We start from the raw sequence: 14407 nt of genomic DNA on the forward strand, positions 1-14407 counted from the left end.
TGAAAGGAGTAAAGAGTAATTAAAGAAAATATTTCAATGTTAGATCTGAAAACAATGTTGAAATTACATAAATGAATTACCTTTAAAAAACTAGAATGTTGAGAAATATCTGGGCCACATTAAATGAATTAAATTTCAATGTAATATATTCTCAAACTCATTAATCATGTAGGTAATGTGATGAATTATTATTAAATTCTATGTTCTGATTATTAAACAGAGTGTTTCCGTTCTCATGAGAAGCTAACACTGTCAAGGAAATACTGAATATGTATATACCTAAAGTAACTTGTACAACTGTCTCACAGAAAAGACAAAATATGTAATTATGTTTTAGTGCATTTCTTACAAATTCCAGTAAAGCTTAGTATTTTGTTATATGTGTATATTTTGCTTTTTATAAAAGCTATTCCTAAAATTTGAGTCAAATCAATTTTTACAACCAAAATATACATAAAGTATAAGCTAATTAAAGAAAATGATTGAGAAAAACTTTTTGAACAAAAGGTTACTAATTTAGTTTAATAAATTCAGTTTTCTGTAAGATAGTCCAAAACTGAGGCAAATTTTTCCATACAATCTAATTTATTTAGTGTATTCTATCTATAACCACTGATAAATTTTACAGAATACTTTATAACTAGAATGGTAATATTAACAAGGGAATACAGAAATTAATAGAATAGAATTATTATTTTTTGCAGGGAAGGAGTTTCATTAAGGCTCTAAATACCATGGTTAGATATATTTTTAAATCAGAAATCAAAATAAAATGAATTGTCCTAAAAAAAAGTAATAGCATAATTTGTGATCACACAAAATTCCATAATTTTACTGCTGAAAGAGTTTAACTGATTATTCTCACACAAAGGCAAGAATACATTCTATGACATCCCTGAATTCATTCATCAGCTCACTATCTCATAAGGTAGACGGTTTACTACTTGATAAAAAGAATGATAAATACTTAAATTTCATAAAATAATTAGTTACAATTATATGGTAAACACTACCAAGCTATGATGTGAACAACAAATACTCTGTTGTTAACTAAAATACAGTATGACACATATGTATTTTATAAACCACAAATTTTGTAACATTAAATTTAGATACTATTATGGACCAAGAAATAGATAAAATTGGGTCAAATTTGACAAATTCAGTCAACCTATTCATAACTGAAGAAATTTCCTAAGATTTCAAAAATCATTTCACTGTCAGATAAATGAATGGCTTCTAATATCAAGACTTCCAAAATTAAGAAATCAGCAGCAGACCCCGTATTAAAATTATAACTTCCATGTGGATTGAAAGAAGGAAATCAGTAAAATTAGTTTTAGTAGGTTACATATCCTACCTATGAATTTTTAAAAATGAAAATAAGCTTTTTAAAGTTTTGAGTTTTGATACATTTTTTAAATCTTTACATATAAAAGCCTAATGCATATACTGGTACACTTTGTGTTATGGGCTAGTGAAAGCCACTGAAGTTTATACTTCAATGAGCAACATTTTAAAGAATGTTTTAAAAGCAAAACTTCAAAATCTCTGAGTTGAAATAATTTCAAGATCATTTAGAATTCTTAAATGAGTTTAAGACTCTACCCTTAATTACTTTTTCTTTTTCAGTTGACATATATATTTTTATACAATTTTATAGCAATGTATAAGAATGATCATTATCTTATATAAATTCCTTTTTTTTTTTACTTGGATCCTTTTGCTTATCCAAGGTTATAGTCCAGAACGTCTCCTTGCATATTTTTCATATATAGGTGAGTTTTGGAGTCACTGTTTTACAAAGGTGGGATTGTATTTTACACACTTGGCTGCAATTTGCTTTTTTCTCTTAGCAGTACTCCATGGAAATCTGGTATGTAGCCCTAAAGCATTTTCTGAAATGGCTACATAATACTCCTTGGTGTGGGTGCCTCATTATGTCTTCCAGGTTCTACTTTTTGCCAAATGACAGGCATTTATCTCTGATTTCAGTGTTTTGCCACCAAGAACACTACCACCACCAACTTGCTTATACATATACCTTCATATACTAGTACTCTTCTTTCTCTGATACAGGTTAGCGAAACTGCGGTTACTCGGTCAGAGCTAGAAGTATTTTAAATTTCTTTTCTAAATCCATCCATCCATTCATATATTCATTCATTCAGCATATATTTGTAACTTAGCTCAGAAAATGCCAATACAATGCTAGATATTAAGGATAAAAGATAGCTCAATAACAGCTAATTTAACTGACTTTATTATGCTTTCATTTTCAAGTCTTTTCCCATCCAGCGAAAAATCAGGCCCTTCTTTCTAGAGGCCTTGTTATGTTATGCAGCATTCTGTAAAGTCATCTAGAATGCTCACATATAAACTGATAGGCTGGCAATACAATAGTTTAAATTAAAAGTGTGTCTATATTGCTACAACTAAAACATGTCATGAATGATCACAATTTCCTATTATGAATTCTTTGTTACTTTATATGAATATAAAATTATATTCCAAAATCATGACAATAAATGTTCAACCTTTCTTTTTCCCTTCCTGATAAGAATATCAGTTTCTCTCTTTACAGTTTTAGTGAAAAGGGATCCAGCCTAAGTATTTCTGATCTAGTTTTCATCTGAGAAATGTAGAAAAAGATTTTGCCTCCTTAATTTCCTTTTGTTCATACTTCTGAAAACTGGGAAACATTGTGTTTTTATTTATTTTTTCATTTCTAGAGCTTTTTGTAACTTTTGAAGAATATAATTGTTGATGGTATTACAATACCATCACACAAAACAAAATCTTTCAATATACTTAAAGAAAGATAGTAAATTAAGCACTACTGCTATTCAGTAACAAAAGTCTGGGATAGATAAGGAAAATATATCCATAAATAATATCAGAGTATTGCCTTTGAAATATGTAACATATCTGGACAGTAATAATTTGAAATTATTTTGCTTTTTAAATTTAGAATAAAAAAAGGCAAATTGACTGAAAAAACAAAACCAGATACTGAAGATATTTCTCTTCTTCTGTAATGCATGAAAGCAGCTTCAGTTTTTAAACCACATTTGATTATCATTGGTACTAACTAACTAACTAAAGATAAACTGTTTTTTAACAAATTTAAGGCAATATCATTAAACCAACAAGTTCTGGCAATAAACATGGTTTCCAAAAAGTGCTCTTTGTAGGAACTCTAAAAAGAATACGGAAAAAAGCCAAAGAAATCTTTCCATTTAACATTTCCAGTTTTAAATAAAAACTTTAATTAATTAAGAAATTAACCAAAGCTCATCTAAAAACCAAATCGATTCTAAAAGTAGGTTCTTAATTAAGGGTGGTAGGAACATATTATGTTAATCAATATATATTTATGAAATTTGACACTAATTTAAAGCAAAATTTTATACTAATCCAAAGGGATTATGCACTTAGCCTATTTGTTGACGTACCTAGGCAGGTGTCTCTCTGGGTTCGCGGCTGTTTTCTTCTGAGAAGGCGCTCAGAAAGGGCCTGCATGTTGGCCTTGGCTAGTTACAAGGATTGCACACAGTGCTAGTTACTATAGTCCTTTTACAATAAAATTTATTAGAATTTTCCAACTTGTTATTAGTAGACTTAGTATTAATCTAATAGTGAAGTTAGATTAGAACACTAAAGCAGAATCTTTCAGTTAGTGATTTAGCTTCTTAGAATTACAAATGATGTACATTCGAGTTTATATTACTTTGTTCTCTTTTCTATTTAAATGTATATGCCATTCAACATGCCAGTATTATTTTTCTGTTCTAAATTCTTGGACTCAGAATTTTAGAGCTGGCAAGGATCTTGCAGGTCAGCTAGGTCAACCCCGTTTTCACAAGTATGGATAGCAGGGGCTTGGAAAGGTTGTGTGACTTGCCAAAGTCTACATTTCAGAACTTGTGACTCCCATTTTCAGTAAGAGCTCCTTGCACCAAACCAGTATTTAACTATATGTCATCAAAAAATGTACATCATTCATCTAGGAGAAAAGAAAAAGGCCCAAGTAGAAAGGAATTCAAGGTATTATTTTAAAAGAGGGAACAGAGTTTAGATACATTTATCAAAGCATGGTAGAGGTAAAGACTTTTAAATATATACTTATTTAAAAACTCAAGAAGAGTGCTAAACAGGAGAAGGATAATACATCCTCTAATCAAGAACTACTTTATATCCACTTATTAAAGCTGGTGAACATAATGGGTGTTTAGTCAACAGTGTTTTGTGGGAATATTACCTAGTGTCTACAATTTGCTAGAATAAAAATAAATAATGTTAACAATTCAGAAAGTGCAATAGTTCTATTATGAATAGTTAATATTTTTAGATGTTCTCCCAGGAGATGTATTCAAGAATAAACTAAAATCCACAATAAAAAGAAAAGAAAATAAAAAAGTTTTAATAATACAAAATATTACCAATAAATATGTATTAAAGATGAGTCTTGATTTAAAAAAATCTCCAAGAAACTGCTATAAGCTAAGTAACAACAAAATGTCAAAACCTGTACTGTGTTATTCCATTAATTCATTCAACAAATATATTTTGAGTAAATACTATGTGTAAGGCACTAATAATTTTATTCTATTGCTATAATTATAGCAATAATTATAATTATTTTTTATTTTTTGCTTTAGAATTTTGATACAATATTTTAAGCAAATAATTTGGAATAAAGTTGACATACATTTAGTAAATGTCTTCTGAAATTAAAAAATAAGGGCTTTTAACTAATGATATTTTCTATATTATATTTATAAACCCATCCTTTAATAGTATTGATGCACAATCAATACTGTTAAAGACTATATTATATCTATAAACCCATTCAAATCTATAAAAGTCATCCTTACCTGAGAGAAAATTAAACACCTTAAAAATAAGTGAATTGAATTACCATGCTGAAGTGAAATTATTAACAAAGTGTTAATACTGTTTAGTTATTTAAAATAAGTCTTTGAAGAGATCCTTCTTTAATTACTAGTTATAAATTTTACCAATAAGCATTAACTCCTTTTAGAGAGAATTTTTTCTAAGTTAAAATGTGGTTAATGCATTTTTCATTAGCAAATATTACATGCTAGATCTATCTGAAAATTATATACAATGGATATCTTCCCTATGCAGGCATTACAGGCCCATCTCATAAATGGCTCTCTGCATTAAAACCACAAGACGGCCTTCTCCCCGGGTAAATCTCCCTTGTTCATTCCAATGCTGAACTCATTACTTATTAAGGGAAAAGGGGACGTGAAAGCTCTTTAAAGACATATACCCCATTGTTCCCTCAAGCACGTCACACAGTGGGTGCTCATATAAAGCCCAAGGAAATGACATCATTAAGAAGTATTACTCCTAAAGTTCATCTTTCCTTCCTGACTCATGTACCACATTGGTTTCCCTGCAATCTCCTTATCTTCTGAATGGAAACCATTTTGTATAGATTGTCCCAAAGCTAAGAAGTAACAGAAATGACTGTGAACATGCATTCTTAAGTACCACAAATTAATGCCTCCATGAATTCTACTGTAACATTCAACACTGAAACATTAACAAATTTTCTCCTAGAAATACTATTACACACGGCTTCTAACTTTCACACCACTAATTTTTATAACACTATTTTTTAGGCATGTGGTATTATCCTTCATTAATACTGTGGTTTAATAGTTTGTGACCTGTTCACTGAATCTAAATTAACCAAAATTTATAATATAATTATTCTAAGAAAATGTGTGCGAGTTTCAAATAACTAAATTAAAAACGATATGGAGCATAATTTTTCCATTAATTGAGGATAAGTGATAGCCTGACTTAGTACTACTCTATGAACAGTTTTTCCATTTTCAAAAAAGAATATTTTTTAAAAGTTACATATGAGGCAGTAGTCTCCTATAGGAATTTTTAAGGGAAATAGAAGGATTCTAAGTCCTTCTTAACAGCAAGGAAACAGAAAACTTCAGACAATAGTTAAGCAAAAGGTTTCCACATGACCACTTTTATCTTGGGGAAGAGCATAGACATGAGGCAAAACAACACGTTTTCCCATTACTTGTGTATCTTTGTGCACAGACTGGGATCCTTGAATCATGCATTCTAAACAGTCAATTGAATGACATCTGTTTCTAGTCTAGTCAAGTGAACTGGACTGACTGAATAACAGAATTAATCCACTGCAGTAGTTGCTGATAGGCAGTGGCACAATAATGCAGCATTTTCTTATAGCTGAATTTAAGTGAGGTACAAATCATTACACTTTCTTACAATTCTCTTATATCTTAAAACAAGCCATTATAAAAGTCAGCTAATTAATCTCAAACCTAAGAATCGTGTTCAGTAACAGCGACTATTTTGAAGGTGCATTAATACTGTTAAAGACTCAGATCCTTGAGGAACAAAGAAATAAACAAAGAACACTAACTCAAGGAAAATTTTAAAAGTAGTTCTTGATTCATTCAAATATACAATGATAAAAATAATTTATTTGGGAGATAATTAAAATGTGCTTTTTATGATGAGCTATTAGCTGATGTTTGAAAATCAAAGTTATAAAATTATCATAAGAAGTCTGAATAAAAACTTATTTTTGCTAATCCCAATTTATCTTCTGTGAAAAAATATATGTAAATGCATTTTGCAAACTACAGATGGTATACAAAATCAAGGCAATATGATTTTTTATTGTGTCCTACCACACATATGCAGATATTACTGTTGACTAAAACTGAAGATTAATTTTTTAATGACTTACATAATTTTTGAAATGTTAAAACTGAGTAATATTATTCTCTCTGAAGTGAAATAAAAGAAATATGATCTAAGATCACTTAAAACCAAATGTGTTTAAAAATGTCCTAAGTACCTATGATCTGCTTAGACTGTTAAATATTTGTAAGTATGGACTTAATTTATCTTCCCATTCTGCAGATAATTGCATTTGCTTTCTAGTATGTTTCTGGTTATATTTTAAGAGGTGTAGTATCTTCACACTTCTTTTCTAAAATCTCTTTATCAAACACTCTTTTGAAACTTAGCACCAAGTAGTTATTTCTCAATATCATAAAAAACATTTTTAAACTGCAGAAAGTAATTATTAAGGGTTGAAAAAGATGGAATTGAGAAGTAAAAGAAAAGCACATATTCATTTTAGTGTTAGTATAGGAAAACTAAGGCAAAGCTGGCAACTAGCAATATGAGAACGAAGAGAATGACTTGAACTATATAGGATAAGTCTGGCTACTTTTAACATACCCAGTTCTAGTTTCTGACAAGAGGGAATCTCTTCTGTTACCGTAATGAAGTAGCTGTGCAATCCCCTGAAGGCGAGCAGCAAAGTGGCACAAAGTGTATAATGAAAATGGTAGGCATGATGCAGGAAGGAGTCTGCAATGATGAAGCTGCAACCCTAAAAAAAAGAACAGATTTGGGATAGAGACTGTCAGTAACCAAAAATTTTAAATTACACTTGAAACTTAGAAAAATACAGGAAAAAAACCCTAAGCATTTAATAAGAAATTCAGCAGTATTTCAGGGAGTTGCCCTTGCTCACACAAGTAATTTAAAGACATGAAACACAACTCTAGTAATTTCAATTACAGGTTTCTAAAATGTGATTAAATTATGATATTTGACACTTTGAGATTCAAAGCACATTTGATCTGAGGGACCCTCTGCTTTTATAGCATAGGCCCTCTTTCCTTTTAGAGGATTAACAGCTGCACTTGTACTACTGCAATTGTTAACTCTGACAATTGCTCTTTAAAGGCTCCCTCACAATTATTCTTACAGTTCTGCTAAGGAAGCAAAAGGGAGAGTAATCGGTTAAGAAAAGCACTGGCTGTCAGATCTCTATCCATTACATTAAATTTGGTGAAGTCTTCAATCTGGTTCATTTCATAAACAACTAGCACTATTCAATTTGTTAAGATCATATTTAATTAATCTGTAAATTGCTGAGTTCAAATAATCAATAAAACAAATATCACATTCACAGGTAAACAGTTAAAAAACATTTCATTTGAAGTAAGAAGGAAGAAAGGATTTATAAACATTGCAGTTCTTACATCAGGCGACAACTGTTTTGTGTAGTTAACACCGAAGACCACACTTTCAAGAGTAGGAATCAAAGAATCTTTGTTTTGCGCTGGTGCATTTCTGTTTAACCAAGTAGTCTTCACAGGGCGAGGAAAGCTGGAGGAATAAGTATGACGTTACTACTGTCAGAGCAGTCTGTTTGCATGTTAAGTTAAACGTTTACAAAAGTAAATCTTAAAGGAATAGAACAAAGAGCAAGCGTTTTTCAAGGTTATAATTGCTAAAGTATTCCTATATAATTTTATAATTATTCCTGTAATAATTTGAATTATTATAAAAAGGCACTGAATATTAAAAAACTAAGACAAGATGCTTGAGATATACTTCTCTATGATTGGGCTTCAGGAAGTCTCAAAAGATTCTTAAGATAAAATAGGGTGGGATCCAAAGCAGCTAAAAGAAAAATGAGGGTCAAGGTTTAATTTGGAAATACTGATCTGTCATGAAGTTTATTAGGTTAACATGTATTCAAATATGGATGCTATTTATAGAAGTAAAGAGTTTCCACTTTACTGCAGAAAAAGAAAAAATTATTAAATCTATTTGTTACCACTATATCTCAAAAACAAGGTGTTTTCTTTCTCTCTCTACTAAAAAGCCATGAACTCTATTAGATAATCTTTATAAGTACTTCAAGGCATTATCTCAATGACATATGAGCTTCTGCTCTTAGTATTAACATCACATGTAATATACCATTAATTCTATAGAATAAGAATAAGAAGTATATTCTGTTTGAGTGTTTAAAAATCATATACAATTTGAGATTAAGTACCTGCTAATTATAAGTAGGCCAAAGCACTTGGGCTGTTTGGCAATTTGTCGAAGGAAAGACAGGAAAGTAGATCAATTTTGCCATAAGCAGAGAGCAGCCTTTATATGCAAAATCAATCTGTTTTGCAAAAAAAAATATCTATGTCCAATCAAAGAAGGGAGTCACAAGTCAATGGTAAATTCCACCTGCTATGAAGTGTCTTTCAGAATTGAGTCAAAAAAGTTGTACTTAAAAAAAGGGTCAAAGACAGGTTATGTAGAAAACAGGCAGAGAAAAAAAATCCTAACTCTATTTACTTTAAATAACTTTTTTGATGTCCATAGTTGGGTTAATCACAGAAACTGTTTTAAATGAAAATAACATTTAAAACGATAACATTATAAACTTAATTTTTTTTCATTTTGTTTAAAGGATAAAAAAAATTCACCTAAAATAAACTTCAAGAAAAACTTGCCAAAGCATAAATAGTAAGGACTGTTAACCTTTAACAGGACGCCTTTACCAGCAAGCCACCAGCAAAAAGCTCTCCCTTACCCTTTCCTTGCTTCCCACCTCCAACCTTTGAGCTACAGGCAATGCAAGGCAGGGCAAGGTGCTGCTTCTCTCAGAGCAAAGTCCTACCACAAGGGGGGCAGAGTCAGGGCCCACGGCCGCTGGGTAAGGGGCAGCAACCTTCGCTTTGGCAGGCACACCTTATTTTCTTTTCAGTCACTAACCAGAGCCAACAGTTAATCCTCTTGGCTTCTGATTCTGAGCCAAAAATGTCTACTCCTTCCAGCAAACGGTCTCTAGGACATGAGCTGCCCCTTTCTCCTACTAGTCTGTGGCCAAAACTGCTGCATTGCAAGAGGAAGCACTAAGATTACTGGTGGAAATATCACTGCTCTACTGAGTCAGGGCCTTATAAAGAACATTAATAACCTGAGCTAACTTCGATGAATTGCTTGTACATTTTTCAGAAGAGAAACCAAGCCAGTGTTATAAAAGAATGGGTGAAATAGTACACTTAGGGATTTTTATTGGAATTACAAAAATAATCAGAAGACTACAGGAATATACTTCATAACAGATAAACTTTTAGTATTACAACCTAACATGTAATTCACATAAAAGTAATACTGTATACTATTTATTTTGCAAGTTATATTTTAATACCACTTTCTTATCAAACAAGTTTCATTCAGTTTTTATTACATATTAATGAATTCAATCAACATTGTAAAACTTTTTGAAGTTCATAATCGTATGTAATAAAATGAACACTTCCCACTTTACAGAAGTTATAGCAACTGAGAACAAGCTCTCAAATGCCTAACAGATGACAAAGATGGAACCACCAGGTGTACATCTTATTACAGACAAGGAAGCAGAGCATTGGAGGAAACAGACTTCTTCTAGAGCCTGTGACCATGGGATACACAGGGACAATGGAAAAGGGTCTCTCTTGGAGTTTTTAAAGCAATGCAAAGGTGAGCCACAGGAGGCTGTTACTAATTGGACAGTATGTCAAACTGTGCAAACTCTGAGAGTAATTCTACAAAACTGCCTACTTAGTTTTCTGATAAATCAGTTGAGCATCATAACTCTTTAAGCATCATCCCTAATATCAGTTTTTGGAATCAGATTTGTGTCACAAATTGTAAAACAGACAGTTCAGAAGTCAAATCAACTTGAGGTCTTCTCATATAAGCTACTGATGTTAAAAGAGTCTACCAGTTGCCCATACATACCACAAGGATGATGTTTTACTTTAAAAACTGAAGAACTTGGATTATATTCATACATTAATGAAAGACAATCTGTCTCCCCATGAAAGTAGGCAGAAACAATAACTACGCCAATGCACTTATTATGATCCAGAATATTATATACCTTAAGGCTGTATATAATGGTACATGATACAGGCTTAAAAGGCTTATTAGTAAAGATCATTAAAATTGGTTAATGACTTAGAAAACAAGAATCACTATACAGCATAGATTTAAGATAAACCTAGCCCATCTCATCCAGAGACAAACAAAAAAAAAATGAAGAAAAAAATGAATATACTTTTCCAGAGAATTAATAAATATAGCATAGCATTGCATAAAAACACAGGTATAGACTAAATAATGCTGTATGGTTATTTCCAGATTGCATTATTTTTCTTGGTCAGTTCATTTGACAAAGATTGCTCCATATTTCTGTAATAAAAAACCTACGAATTTAATGTTCCCATGTGCTTCAATTTTATTATTTTATTATAAGTATAAAATGGAAGGGTTTATTAAAGAATTTTGAATTTTGAAATTTACTATTTCAGTTATCTTTATCAAAGTATATGTTTCACTATAAAAATGAAAGACATTACATTAATAAGGAATGGTACTGGTTAAATTTACCTTATTAGTGGCTGATGTAGTGCAACCAATGATGCGTGGACTGTGACAGACACAACAGAAAGGTGGAAATAATCAAACATAACATTAACATGATGATGAAGGCCCCTATGGAGGCTAAGGTGCAGCTTCAATGTTCGGCTACTTATTAGTTGCAAGGCGTTCAGATCATCTGTCCTGTAAGAAGCACATGTTTACATGTAAGTATGGCATATTTTGTAGAGTAGTTTAAACTATCACAACATTTAGTTACTTAATTACTATTTTGAAATTCAGAATGAGAATAATCTTTAAGGCACCACATAGCATTAACAGTATTAGGAAATCTAACGAGAATAACCAGACCTTAACTATAGTTATGTACTGGTCCATGACATGGACTATTTTTTTTATTAATGTCCCTAAAAAATGAGGCTTTTGTGGAGAATTAAAGATGGTGGCATGAGAGGTGAGACAAAGGCCTCCACATATAATATGAAAATATAGTTAATAGAACTAATCCTAAAAGAGCAACAGGAAAGAAAGCTGCACCAGACTGCATACACCTGGAGAAAAGAACAGACCTCACAGAACAGGCTAACATACCAAAGCCATGATCAGGTGGGACGCAAGTCCTTCCCCCACCCCAACTCACTAGTGGGAGGAAGAGAAACGGAGCAGGGAGAGGGTGAAAAACTAGGACTGCTGAATACCCAGCTCTGGAAATCTGCTCTGGGGGCACAAACCTACATTACATGGTGCTCTGGAGATTAGTGGGGTTGGAAAACTAAGAAAGACAGAATACTTGGCGAGATTGAGATTGCAGCTGCTGTGGAAAACAGGGATCCACATCCAGCTGCTCTGGGACAAAAGAAAGATGGGCAGTCTGAGAGACTTCCTAACAGCAAGAAGGCTGCTAAAGGGACAAGGACTGCATAGAGCTTGCTGCTCAGGAGAAAGAACAGGTGGACAAATTGTCCAGGTGCACTCTGTCTAGCAGGCTGGGAACTTACAGGAGCTTCAGGTGCTGAATCCCCATGGCTGGCTATGCAGGTCCGAGGCCCCCAACCATGGTAAGCATCCTGCTGTGCCTTCCTCCCAGCCGGCTGACTGGCACTGGCTAGCAAACTGGCAGCTCCTGCCCTGGCATCCGGCCAGCCAGAGGGTGGCCCCGCCTACTCCACTGACAAACGCAATGCATAGAGGCTTACCCCTGTGCAATTGACCCACTGGTTTTGGCAGTGGAGTCAGGCACAGCAGCCAGGAAGCAGGAAACAGCTCTTTCCCATCCCCAGGCACCAACGCTGCTCCCCTGTGACCCCCGACATCGCTCCAGGGGCTGAGCAGCTCCAGAAAATAGAGCTTCTGGGCATTAGAGGGCACCACATACAAAGATGAAACATTAAAGGAACCTGGTTCAAACCCAAATCCTATAAACACCAGAAAAAGAGCCAAATGAAACTGAACTCATCAATCTTCCTGAAAGAGATAAAAAAAAAACCATAAACATGCTCATGGAGGTATAGAAAAATATTCAAGAATTCAGGGTAGAATTCAGGACTGAGATTCGATCAGTAAGGAACACAGTATCTTAAATGAAACATACAATGGAAGGATTTAAAAGCAGTTTAGATGTAGTAGAAGAGACAGTAAATAGAACAGAAATTAGAGAACAGGAAAACAAAGAAGCTGAGGCAGAGAGAGAAAAAAGGATCTCTAGGAGTGAAAGACTATTGAGAGAACTGTGTGACCAATCCAAACGGAACAATGTTTGCATTGTAGGGGTACCAGAATAGGAGGGAGAAAAAGGGATGGAAAGTACCTTTGAGGAGGTCATTGCTGAAAACTTCCACAATGTGGGGAAGGAGATAGTCTTTCAGGCCATGGACATGCACAGATCTCACAACATAAGGGACCCAAGGAAGACAACACCAAGACATATAACAATTAAAATGGCAAAGACCAAGGATAAGGACAGACTATGAAAAGCAGCCAGAAAGAGAAAAAATATCACATACAAACGAAACCCATCAGGCTATCATCAGACTTCTCAACAGAAACCTTACAGGCCAGAAGAGAATGGCATGATATATTTAATGCAATGAAACAGAAGGGCCTTGACCCAAGAACACTGTACCCAGCAAGATTATCATTTAAATTTCAAGGAGGAATTAAACAATTTCCAGATAAGGAAAAGCTGAAAGTATTAACCTCCCACAAACCATCTCTACAGTGTATTTTGGAGGGACTGCTATAGATGGAAGTGTTTCTAAGACTAAATAGCTGTCACCAGAGGAAATAAAACCACAGTAAAGAAAGGAAAACAATTAATTACTAAGCAGATGCAAAATCAAATCAACACAGCAAAGTCAGTCAAAGGATAGACAAAGAGTACAGAATATGATACCTAAAATATAAAGAATGAAGGAGGGAGAAAAAGGAGGAAAAAATGAAAGAATCTTTAGATTATGTTTCTAATAGCATAGTGAGTTAAATTAGACAGATATATAGTAAGGTTACCCTTGAACCTTTTGTAACCACGAATCTAAAGCCTGCAATGACAATAAGTACATACCTATCGATAATCACCCTAAATGTAAGTGGTTGGAATGCATCAATCAAAAGACACAGAGTCACTGAATGGATAAAAAAACAAGACACACCTATATGCTGCCTACAAGAGACTCATTTCCAAAGACATACACAGACTAAAAATGAAGGGATGGAAAAAGATATTTCATGCAACTAATAGGGAGAAAAAACTGGTGTTGCAGTACTTGGATAGACACAAGAGACTTCAAAACAAAGAAAGTAACAAAACACAAAGAAGGACATTACATAATGATAAAGAGGTCAGTCCAACAAGAGGATATAACCATTATAAATATCTATGCACCCAACACAGGAGTACCGACATATGTGAAACAAATATACCAACAGAATTAAAAAGGGAAATAGAATGCAATGCATTATTTCTAGGAGACTTCAACACACCACTCACTCCAAAGGCCAGATCAACTAGACAGAAAATAAGTAAGGAGACAAAGGCACTGAACAACACATTAGAGCAGTTGGACCTAACAGACATCTACAGAACACTCCACCCAAAAGCAGCAGGATACACATTCTTCTCAAGTGCACATGGAACATTTTCAAG

At 33.2% G+C, this 14407-nt stretch overlaps 1 protein-coding gene across 20 annotated transcripts in view; it reads right to left on the minus strand.

Moving 5' to 3' along the window:
• Window positions 1-14407, minus strand: part of FAM135A (family with sequence similarity 135 member A) — a 106239-nt gene that overhangs the window by 55447 nt on the left and 36385 nt on the right. For 14 of the 20 annotated variants that reach the window (XM_073224580.1, XM_037012543.2, XM_073224581.1 and 11 more), the window contains 4 exons: window positions 11275-11448; window positions 8088-8214; window positions 7276-7429; window positions 3456-3533 (listed from right to left, as the gene is read on the minus strand). In XM_073224580.1, the coding sequence (XP_073080681.1) occupies window positions 3456-3533; window positions 7276-7429; window positions 8088-8214; window positions 11275-11448 (533 nt within the window). Of the gene's footprint in view, window positions 1-3455; window positions 3534-7275; window positions 7430-8087; window positions 8215-11274; window positions 11449-14407 lie in introns of those variants that run through there. The other 6 variants (XM_037012545.2, XM_037012552.2, XM_037012560.2 and 3 more) reach the window with 2 other exon arrangements.

The sequence above is a fragment of the Manis javanica genome, chromosome 16 (genome assembly GCF_040802235.1).
Source record: "Manis javanica isolate MJ-LG chromosome 16, MJ_LKY, whole genome shotgun sequence".
Taxonomy (NCBI): Eukaryota; Metazoa; Chordata; class Mammalia; order Pholidota; family Manidae; genus Manis; species Manis javanica.